Below are 12,160 nucleotides of genomic sequence, written 5' to 3' on the forward strand. Positions count from 1 at the left end.
AAATTTGAATATTCTGTAGTCAAGATTGATTGTGTATAACATAACCAAGTAGAGAAATATAGAAAATTAAGAGGAGAATGAAGTAAGGGAGAAAAGTGAATCGACTCGGGTCTGCCTCTATACATAATTTTATATCTATTATATATTGTTGTATCCTTACCTCTTTAATTGCGTAACATACAGGGATGGAAACAGGTCAGACTGTGTGGGGTCTCACCCATAATAGGCTAGCTTTGTGGTAAGGCCTGTTGGCCTAAGCCTAGCTTGCAACCTGTGAAATGGTTTTTTTTTTTTTTGCTTAAGCCTGATCTGGCTTGTAGCTTGTTAAAAAACCTATATTTTTAACAAATTTTAAACATATATAAATCAATTTAAAATTACAATAACTCAATCCAAATTATCCAAAATACAAACAAAAAATATGAAATAATTAGGAATAGGAATAGCTGAATGGCAACAGCTTAATTGACCTAGGTTAAATTTTAGCACTTATAAATTTACAATTTTAACCCAAAAAAAAAAATAACAGGTCCAAGCCCCTGACAGGTCTAATAGGTTTATTATCAGGCTTGAGCTTAACTTGGTAAGATAAATAGGCTTTTTACAAACCTAAGGCTGCTCTTATATTTAAATAGCCAGGTTATTTACAGGCTAGACCATAGGTTGCCGACAGGCTGCCTAACCTATTTCTACTTCTATAACATATAGTTAAATAATAGTCACAGAAAATTAATCGATAAAAAGATTCCTTCCTAATTAAATTACTACATGCATGCCTAGAAAGTCAGAGACATCGGTGTTGGCGTGTTTGGGCAGAGAATTGGAATGCTACTTGGACCGTTTAAATGGCTATTCAAACTCAAATTATTATATTATTTTAAAAAAATGCGTCTATGTACGAACACGGAATTGGGATCATATATATAAATATATATGTGTGTGTATCATTGCCACTTCCAACACTTAAATAAAGAAGTTGATAAATTAAGGGAGGGGATCAGGACAGAGAATAAAACACAAAGTTGGAATATTAATTAATATTTGTGTTTATGCTAGCTTGCACAGTCGGCTCTATACGTATACATATATATAACATTAATTCTACCATCTCATTTATATTTTAAACTTAATAATTACTACATTTTATTCTTAATATAAGAACTAGTTGGAAAGTGGGGTTTAATCATAGATATAAGACTTTAATTAATTTTATCTCCTAAATTTATGGTTTTTTCTTTAAAATATTATTTTTAATTGTTATCAATGGGTAGTTTCAAAGCACATGATCAGATATAGTAGTTTAAGAAAATCAACATATATTTGTTATAATTAACTAATTTAACTAATTTTTTAGTTCTTTCAACCAAATTAGTTATCTAGTTTTTATATTAAGTAATGGAGTATCTCTCAAACATTATATTCGAGCAAGATTAGAAATTTAGCCAAAAGATTCCCACGTGGCGTGTTCTCATTTAACCTGCTTAGAGCAACATTAGAATATATTATGACAAGATATTCATGCTTCACTAATTGAATACATGATCATGGCCTTGGCTTGTCTAACATTTTATATACGTGTGTGTGCAAATGCCAAATTCTAATCAACATTGACTTGTCAAAGAACGGTTAATATTGTTATATTTGAATTTCTTTTCAGAGTTTTAACTGTGATATGCTTTTGAAGAGTTTGCATTAAAAGAAGGTTATGAGAATTTGCCTTTAAATTTTTTTTTTCAAACGCACTAGTCATGATAAAGTGGAAGGTGATGCAATATCACCTTTGAAGAAATTAAACTAGACAGGAGAAATTCTAAATAAGTTTTGTGAAAATCACAAATGAGTGTCTTAAAAAAAAATTAATACCAATTAAGGTCCTTAAATTTATACATGATAAGGGACTAGTGTTTTTGAAAATTAAAATTACTTTAGGAATAAATTCACACTTTAAGAAAGAGATGAATTTACAGTAAAAAGAAGAAGAAGAAGGAGATGAATTTATTAGATAAAAGATTACTTTAGGAATAAATTTTGTATACAACTAAGACTCGCATTCATAACCATTTAGATAAATATCTGTAACTTATGTTTATTCAAAATGTTACATCTAAATATCACCAAATTCATCTTCTTAGGCTTAACTCCGATTCCCCATTGTACCAATGGCTGATGGAAGAAAGACAAGAAGGTGCCATACCCACCCCTCTATGAAGCTAATTTGATTGAGTGAATGTGTAATATACTTCTCCATTTATACAAATGTCTCTATATGTATGATAAAAATATACAAGTGGGGGAAAACAGACTTACAAGTTGGACAATATGCAATATCTATAGTACAATGTAATAATTGGTTTTTTCCCCTATAAGTACTCGGCATCCTAACTAACCTCTCAAGGAATTATAAATCAGACTAATCCAGATCAAGTCATTGTGGAACTCATATGATTGGCGACTCTACATTGCTGCATTTTCAATAGATTGAACCCGTGACCTTAACTAGAACAACTCCTATGAGTTGATTTAAGTACTCAATGTTAGTAATATTATTTTTTATCATCCATTGTAGTACAATGTTTTCTTTTATTTTTGACAATTCTAGCACAAATGTATACATTAATTATAATTCTAAAACTTGTGAGAATCTAATGGTTTATACGAATGGAAATAAATTATCATCACTTGCGAGAATCTTTTAAAAATAATCAAACAAATATAGAGTATAAATTAAATAGCACAATCTACGCCAAAATTATTAACATGTGAAAGATTATTCAATGTAAAAGGTAAACACCATAAGTTATCCAGATCAATGAAAACTAACTCCATTATGATCAAAATAAGATATAAGAGGGTCTTAACTAGGTTATAAGACGAATTAAATAATTCCCGCAGTAGGCAATGAGTAATAATCGTCTAACCATTGGAAATGACAAATAAGGTGGTCTGAACTCGTTACCAAGTGTTAATTTGACCCAACAGTCAATGTGCAAACACTAATTACTGAGACCCTTGTGCGACTATGAGAAAATAGTATTTTCTCTCCTTTTCTCTCAATTGGCTACTCTTTCACCTTTAATAAAACCTCACATTCTTATCCTAATTGGACCCTCTCCACTTTAGCTAATGAAACATAAATATGCTTTAAATATTGGGCATTTTTTCACATAGGAAGGGAAGTTACACCCGAGTTTCTGGTTTCACCTTGAAACCGATCAGTCTAGTTTGATTTTCAAGAGAACAATAATTTTCACAAATTTTAAATCCAAATCAGCAGTATATAATTTAAAATTGTCAAAAATCTAGAAGATCCATCAACGAATCGCAATTGTGAGGCCAAATAATCTTGATGCAATTTCTTGTACAGTATTAAACAACAAATTGAGATTTACAATATAATATTGACTCTTTTGACTATGTCATCAGTGGCACTCAATTAGGTTATAAGCTGTAAGCATGAGAATTAAAGAACACCCCACCAATATTCTTACGTAATGATTGATACGTTATATATATGTTCTGGTTTTATAATTTAATGCAAGTCTTAATTCATAATGTCGGAGGGAAGACACTAAGAAACCAAAATCAAACATAGTCGTCCTTTTGCACGTATAATATGAAGCCCTAGTCATTTTCAGAACACGTACGTCCTTTATTTGTTTCAATCTCTCCTTGATATATATTTCTGGGTTGCTTCCTTAGTTCCATTCTTGCGTGCTAAGATCTGAGTTGTAATCCAATGTCCTATGCACTTTCTCAGCAATGAGCTTCAATTTTCATATATACGTAATTATTTAGAATAATTTTGCGGCCCCAGACGATGTACGTAGCATTCATTTGACTTAGTTAAATAAAATGTTGTTTCGATTTATATAATAATTGAGCACGAGTTTACTAAAAAATAATCATTTAGTATTTTTTGAAGACAGATGACTTTTCTATTTTTTTTTTCTCATGGATAACGATGCTTGAATGATATACAGCTCTCGTTGCATTGCCTTGTTTTAATTTATGCAGAGAAATATGTTTAATTATTTTGTACTCTTTCATCTGTCATTTAGATTTTTGATATTTTGATTAAAAAAATATTTTTATTTATATGTTGTTTCAAAATTTGAAGATCATTTAAATTATTTTTTTTACAATATTTATCTTCACTAGCTTTAGAAGTTCTAATGCAACATTCATTACTAAAATAAATTAAGAGTATGTTAGAAAATATACATTTACTAATCAAGGATTTTATAAAACTACTTTCAGGAAGACATTGAGGGAGTTCTCTGAATGCACATGTAGCCCTGTAGGAATATCCAACAAAGTAATCATCTTCCACGCTTTAAAAACCAATCATGTAGGTTTTCCATGAGGAGGATAGAAAAGCAATGTATTATTACTTGGCATGTTCCTTTTATTTTGAATTCAATTATTAATATTGGTCCATGATTGAGCTTTATATAATTATTTTGTCCCTTCTTAATCTATAAATTTTTTTAATTTTTTAATTTTCAAAAATAATTTATTTCATATAAATATTTAAATATCGTTTTTTAAAGACTCAATTAAGGCATTTTAATGATGGTATTTTGACTCCTTCATTGCCTTCTTAGTATTGCTCCATGTATACTTCTCATGCCAAAAAAAGAGTCATAATTTCTTCCAACCTATACCAAACACATTTTTAACCTAAAATAATCATCTTTTTATGAGGATCTCTCTACTTAATTCTCCCTCCCTCTTCCCATCTTGAAAAATTACACTATTCTAACTCTCTCATTCTAAATACAAGTCAATTATTCTAATTAATTCAAATGTATTAATAAAACATTTAAAAATATTAAATTTGTCAAAATTTAAGTAATTTTTAATATTATTATTTTTAATTACATTAAACTCTAACATCATATTAATTTCTATTTTCTCTTTCACTACCATAGGCATATGCGGAAAAAAACAATTTAATAGTCCTTAACTCCTTATTCCTTTAAATTAAACTACTACATATATACTCAATTGGATCTATTTATAGGGGGGAAAAAAAGAAGAAGAAGATTTTGTTTCCTATTTACAGTCACATTATTAAATTTTTAACATGAATATACTCTTTTGGTGCTATTTATGTGGTAAATAGAGGTTCTTTTTGTTCCAATCATATCCTATATAAGTCAATCATTAAATTTTTAGCATGAATCTACTAACTTGTCTTTTGTTTATTATAGTGTACCATTTTGTTTCTATTTATAAATCACTTATGTTTTAAGTCCACAAGCCAAGAAATACATTAAATTGATGATTTTTTTCTCACATTTTCTCTTATTAAATAAAGGGCATTAAAAATATATTTTATATTTTCTCTCACCTATTTATTTTATCTCTATGTATTTATTAAGTCAAAAGAGATAAAATTGAAAAAAAGCTCATTAACTATCTTATAAGTGACTTATATTTAAGAATAAACTTTTTACTTACATATGACTTGCATGTAAATAGGAACAAACTTCAGTATATACTGCCTCAAATCCTAATTATAAGACCTCATTTATGGAGTACAAACGAGTTCTTATAATTAGGACAGGAGGTATTTTTAAATAAGGGTCAAATTGAAAATTTTTATATTTTAAGACAAAGTTAATACAGTCTAAGATTTTTTTTTTAATTCCTGTGAAGTATGCTTAAAATACCCTATGAATAGGATCAGATGAGTACTATTTTATTATTTATTTATTTATTTATTTATTATTGTCTATAGTGTTATCTTCTTAAAAAGTATATATGTTAAATGGGAATAAAATTAAAAAATTGTTAAATTTTAGAAAGGTTGATGAAATTTAAGGTTTTCCGGTTGATTCCAATAAGATATATTGAAAAGGAAGTTGCAAATAGGATAAAAGGAAAGTATAACACCTCATTAAAACAAATCAATGGTGCCTTCTAGAATATACGACCATATTATTATATATGTATGGGAGTGGAGTGAGTACTGAATACTTCGAAGAACAAAAAACAAATAAACACATGTATGTATTTGTATGTGTCAGAATATTTGTCCACGTATAGCTACGATTAGAATACTCCATTGATCATATTTATAAGACCGAGAATATTAAAAAATGAACAGGTCTGGTGATTGATACTTGTCTGCTGCCTACAGGCTGAAGTCGCCGCACAGTCGTCATACGATATCTCTTCGATCACATCTACCACGTTCATCAACTTCATTCATCATATTAACTCCAAATCTAAACCTGATCTTCTGTACCACATAGATATCATGCCCATCATCTTATATGTTCCTCTCATCATTGATTGTTTATCTTATCTTATTAATTACTCTCTCTTTATTATATGCTTCAAACAACTGATTATTTGCATATAAAAGAATTAGATAAAAATAGTTAAGAAGGATGAGTCAAAAGTATACATCTATTCCTATATATACATATATATATATATATATATGCTCTTATAATAAGTAGGCAAAAACAAAAGAAGATGTATAAAGATGTAATAAGAAAATACCCTCTGATAGAAGGTTTATGTTGGTTATCGTTAAATTTTTTGTGTGAATATATTATTTTGTCCTTTATTTATTGTGGTTATTCTTTTAAAAAGTGTATATATTAAATAGGAGTAAAATTTGAAAGTTATTATATTATAAAATAAAGTTAATATAATTTAAGGTTTTTTTTTATATGCATAAAATATGTTAGAAGTACCCTCTAAAGAGGATTATAGGAGCATAGGGTAGAGGAGAGAAAAAGAAACGATTAAAGACAAAATTAAAAAGAAACTCATTAAATATTTAAATTAATTTGATTTAAATCTTATAAAATGAACTATGTCTCTAGCTAAATTTAAAGCTTATAAATATGATATCAACGATAATTTATCATCCCTTTTGTAGTTTTTCCTGTATCTCTAGATTTATTATCCTCAATCATTGACCTACCTAGTGAGGTAGTTGAAGATCTCCACAGCAACTCAATCTGGACAAATATCTTAAATTCCTAACTCCTAAATGTTGGTGTCCGTGTGTGTGTGTGTGTGTCTACACACACATATTTTTTTTTTTGGCAAAATCACTTCTCCAAATACATCTCGTGCCAGATATTATATAGATACTTTTTGAAATTTACACTTACCTACCTTATCTTTATTTTGGCGTCTTCCAGAATCTCCATTGGAAGAATCCGGATCCAATATGGTCGGACGAGTAATGTAGAGCTTTTTCAGGGTTATGCTTTTTATTCATATGGACAATGCTCAATTTCAAGACCTTATTCAGAGGAAACATGCATGAACCAATTAATAACTGTCATATATACACACCCATTTATACATATAGCTACTCAGTCCGGCGTCAAAATGATAAATTTTCTATTTTACCCCTAAAAAATAATAAAATTGTTTTTAATATTATACTTTTATTATCTCTTATCTCTCTCCTATATTTAACAGGAGCAAAGGTAAAAAAATCACATTAATTATCTTAACAATATCTTATATTTTCAAGCACAATTTTCTTTTAATCAATCTCTTGTATCATGGATAAGAGGCATTGAGGCAGTACGATTTTGATGATTTATATTATATTCAACCATTATTTAAAGTAGATGTTTTGTACAATGTCATGTGCTCATCTGTATTTAGAAAAATAGTAAAACAAATTAAAATGTGTGTAAAGTATACTATCTCTCTGCATGCTTAGCTACTAACTTTGGAACGTCTATTGAAAACAAAAACATATGATAGATGAGGTACAAATTTCACAATTTGACTACCCATGTGTTTTAAAGAATTGTGAAACTTTGCACAATTCAGTTTTTAGCTGAAAAATGGAGAATAAAAAATTGTAAAATTTCATACAATAACTTTTAGAAGTGGGCGAAAATTTTAGATGACTGAGTATGTAAAATTTATGTAATTTGTCGCACATGTTGATCACATAAATTGCAAAGGCTCACGGGTATATTGAGAAAAATTGAGTGTATTAAAATTTAATAACAAAAATATTATTAAAATGATAATATTTTAATATTAGTCACCGGCGTTCGCGACGGTTGCTTACTGGAACATTGATTATCTTACATATGATTTAAATGTCAATTTTCCTAATAAAAAAATACTGATAAAATTGACTTTTTCCTTTGGTTTGAAAAGTAAATCTGAATTTTGGCAAAAATAAAAATGGGAATGTCCAAGTCACATACCCTAACTTTCGATAAATACAACAGTTGGTTAAGCTGTCACTTCAAAGATCCCATTTAATTTGGAGCCTTATTGTAATTTTTAATTTAGTAGAAGTAATTTTATCCGTAAAATTTTAAAAATATACAAGAAACCAATCAATAAAATGAAAAAGTCAATAGACAAATTAATATTATTTAAAGAAACTATCAAATCATTTAATCTAATTACTTTTTCTTCATCATTGCCATGCATTAGGGTATGCTAGAATTGATTTAATGGAAATATAAATGAATATAATTGGGATTGATGTAAAAATATAATTGATGTCTTGGCTTAGCTTATAAATCATAAATCACTAATGAGCAACGTGAATTTCATGATTCGTATACAGTAATTACTCATTATTGTATAGGCATAGGCAACAATTTTTTACCGTGACAATACTTTTTTGGGTTAATATGCTTTTTATTGCTCAAATTTGAACTTATTCTGATTTTAGTTTTTCAAATTTTGAACTCAGTTTTAGTTCCTAGAATTTAGTTCTTCAAGTGTAACAGTATTAAAATTTACTGAAATAATGTTATAAAAAATGTTAGCAATTCTGACTCATCAAGTAGCATCTAGTTAGATCTTAAAGAAAGGAAAAGAAGGAACAGATTCTTAAATTACAGCTGTTTAGCCTCTTTTTTATTTCTTGCTGTTTATTTTAGGAATCATTTACTACGTTATGTTTTGAAAATTCATCCCTCTCTGTAAAAACATTCTCTGCGTTGCGTTTTGAAGACATGCATGTTTTTTTTTCCCCCCTCTTATTATCTATAAAAGATCTAGCTAAGTGTCACCTAATAAGTCTAGATCACCATTTTAATGTAATTTATGACAAATTTCAACAGATTTTGACATCTTTACAGCTTAAGAAACTAATATTTTATGATGAACTAAATTTTATAAACTAAAATCACTGATTTAAAATTTGAAAATCCAAAATCAAAATGGACTCCAATTTCTTGGGACATAACCTCTTGTTACTGTGAGCCGAAACAATGTTGTAATATGCAAGCACACTGTAAATTTTTTGAAATCTAAAAGCCTTGCTGCCTTGCACATAACTTCTGTTGATTAGGTGCCGGAGCGCATATGTGGGTCCTAATTAAGATCTTCCAAAAGCTATCTTTTTGTTCAAAATCAGAATCTTAATCGATCCTGGGGCAGTGGGTATCTTTGTCAGATCGTGAACACTTAATACTACCTATTATGTGATGAAATTAATGACAATTAATTTGAGGGGTTTAATTGCTTTTACTTTTCAAGCAAAGCTTTTAATTAAGTTCCAATCGTATGTATGAAAAAAATTCTTCTGGGTAGATGCCTTCTCACTTATGTGGTCTCACTCTCACCCAGCTAGATAAAATTAATTTGGGCTTAATATGGAAAACCAGCATGAAGATTTTAATGCACGATTAGGTTTGATGAATTAAGGGAATTTTAGGGTTTAGTGGGTAATTATAATGAGGATTTGATTAGTCATAAGTTCAGAAGTTGAAATATTGGCGCATCTCAACCAACCGCCCTCCCGATTATAAACAATGGCAAGTACCATATTTATTAGTTATAAACCTTCTACACACCATCAAGACTAAATGAATTAATCGAAAATCTTTTCTGTATTTTTCGTGTGGATATGATAGAAAGCTTACCTGTACAGTTGTCAATCACCACATATAAATTAACTATATTATAATTAATATTTCAACACAAGGCACGAACTGGACCCAATATCTTCCTTACGTACACTACAGAATCAATCATTGATATATTTATTTATTTTTCTTTAGCAGAGAGCCAGAGACGAGTTGAAGAAGACTCTTCTCTGCCTAAACCCTCCTATAAATATACCTCGGGTTTCAGCTAAATTTCTCATTCAACACAGTTCAGCTCTCTCTACCTAACACGCTAATTCCCCTTACTTTCTGTCTCTGTCTCTTTTTCTCTCTCTCTCTCTCCCCCAAGCTTTCTGCAAATTGCATATTATGGGGATCGAGACACATCAATGTGATGTTGAGCTTTCAAATATCGCCATTTCTGATGCTCATGGGGAAGACTCTCCATATTTTGCAGGGTGGAAAGCTTATGACGAGAACCCCTATGACGAACTCACTAACCCCTCTGGAGTTATACAGATGGGTTTAGCTGAGAATCAAGTAAGTATATAGAGCTTCATTAAAAGAAGACACATAACTTCAATATCAGTAATATATACGTGTATATGTCTGATATTTATTATTGCGTTTCAAATAGGTTTCTTTTGATATGTTGGAGAAGTACCTGGAGTCCAAGCGGGAGAAAGGAATTACAGTTTCAGGGTTTAGAGAGAATGCTTTGTTTCAAGACTATCATGGCCTTCAATCTTTCAGAACTGCAATGGCTAGTTTCATGGAAGAAATACGAGGAGGCAGAGCCAAATTCGACCCTCGCAGAATTGTCCTCACTGCAGGCGCCACTGCTGCCAATGAGCTCTTAACCTTCATCCTCGCTAACCCAGGAGACGCTCTTCTTGTTCCCACCCCCTACTATCCTGGGTGAGCACCACATCTTAACTCAAAACTTTAAGACTCAAGTTAGCTTCAAGTAGTGTGTAAAGTACGAATGAATCGTACTAATTAATACTTTTGTTTACAGATTCGATAGGGACTTGAGGTGGAGAACTGGGGTGAAGATAGTTCCAATTCATTGTGATAGCTCAAACAATTTCCAGATTACTCCTCAAGCATTAGAGGCTGCATATGAAGAAGCAAGGTCCATGAACACTAAAGTGAGAGCTGTTCTAATCACAAATCCATCAAACCCATTAGGTGCAGCAATTCAACGAGAAGTTCTAGAACATCTTTTGGACTTCGTCAGTCGTAAGAACATCCACCTGGTCTCCGACGAAATCTACTCCGGCTCCGTCTTCTCTTCCTCGGAGTTCGTAAGCGTAGCAGAAATCCTGGAATCTCGAGGATACAAAAACGCAGAAAGAGTTCATGTCGTTTATAGTCTCTCCAAAGACCTCGGCCTTCCTGGCTTCAGAGTCGGAACCATTTATTCTTACAACGACAAGGTCGTGACGACTGCAAGAAGGATGTCCAGCTTCACACTTATATCTTCTCAGACACAGCAAATGTTGGCTTCCATTTTATCCGACAAGAAGTTCACGAAGAACTACATTAAAACCAACAGGGACAGACTCAGAAAGAGGTACGAAATGATCATCGAAGGTCTGAGAAGTTCTGGGATTGAGTGTTTGAAAGGAAACGCAGGGTTGTTTTGTTGGATGAATCTGAGTCCAATGTTGCAGAAACCTACGAAACAAGCCGAGTTAGAACTCTGGAATTCCATTGTGCATGAAGTGAAGCTGAATATATCACCTGGTTCGTCCTGCCATTGTTCTGAACCGGGTTGGTTCAGAGTTTGTTTCGCAAATATGAGCGAGCAAACGTTGGAAGTGGCACTGAAGAGAATACGTAGCTTCATGGATCAAAGAGAGAAACCTAGCTCGCAGAGGATATAGAGAGAAACCCCAATAAGTATACAATTTGTTTTAAATTATTATATATTTTTTCAAATGGTTCTTGCCATTTTGGTGAATAAATACTTAAATGGGTGTGACCATAAGATTCAACATCCTTTAAGGAAATAGGAAGAAGATGCTGTGAAGTAGATTCTGTGTTCAAGAGTTGGGCTGTTTGCTTGCTTGGAATATAGGGCAAGTTTATTACTAGAAATTCCCTGTTGTATTATAATTAATACGAGTAACTAGCTAGTTTAAATAATTTATGAATTGGAATATATTATTCTATATACGTTGGAATCAAAACAAATAAATGAAACAGCTTTCTTACTTGACTTGCATTCCGCAGTGGATGTCAGTGTCACGGTCTTTTTCGTTCCATTTATGGATATTTGACTTCATTAAACCATAATTAATTAGATTTAG

The 12,160-nt window shown here is 30.8% G+C and overlaps 1 protein-coding gene across 1 annotated transcript; it reads left to right on the plus strand.

Annotated features, from left to right (window-relative positions):
* The first annotated feature begins 10,214 nt into the window (after positions 1-10,214).
* LOC114746549 (1-aminocyclopropane-1-carboxylate synthase 7-like) lies at positions 10,215-11,755 on the plus strand. Its single transcript, XM_028934767.1, has 3 exons — positions 10,215-10,385; positions 10,483-10,763; positions 10,864-11,755. Exons 1-3 carry the CDS (start codon positions 10,215-10,217, stop codon positions 11,732-11,734), a joined length of 1,323 nt encoding a protein of 440 aa, XP_028790600.1. The 3' UTR covers positions 11,735-11,755.
* Positions 11,756-12,160: the final 405 nt, after the last annotated feature.

The sequence above is a fragment of the Neltuma alba genome, unplaced genomic scaffold (assembly GCF_004799145.2).
Source record: "Neltuma alba isolate B1F8T4 unplaced genomic scaffold, ASM479914v2 tig00005053_pilon, whole genome shotgun sequence".
In the NCBI taxonomy this organism is placed as follows: domain Eukaryota; kingdom Viridiplantae; phylum Streptophyta; class Magnoliopsida; order Fabales; family Fabaceae; genus Neltuma; species Neltuma alba.

What these genes read in the sequence shown, in the direction of transcription:
- LOC114746549 (XM_028934767.1), top strand. Translation starts at nt 10,215, where the DNA reads ATGGGGATCGAGACACATCAATGTGATGTTGAGCTTTCAAATATCGCC. An exon ending in TGGGTTTAGCTGAGAATCAA is followed by an intron (nt 10,386 to 10,482) that starts GTAAGTATATAG and finishes CGTTTCAAATAG; the next exon opens with GTTTCTTTTGATATGTTGGA. An exon ending in CCCACCCCCTACTATCCTGG is followed by an intron (nt 10,764 to 10,863) that starts GTGAGCACCACA and finishes TTTTGTTTACAG; the next exon opens with ATTCGATAGGGACTTGAGGT.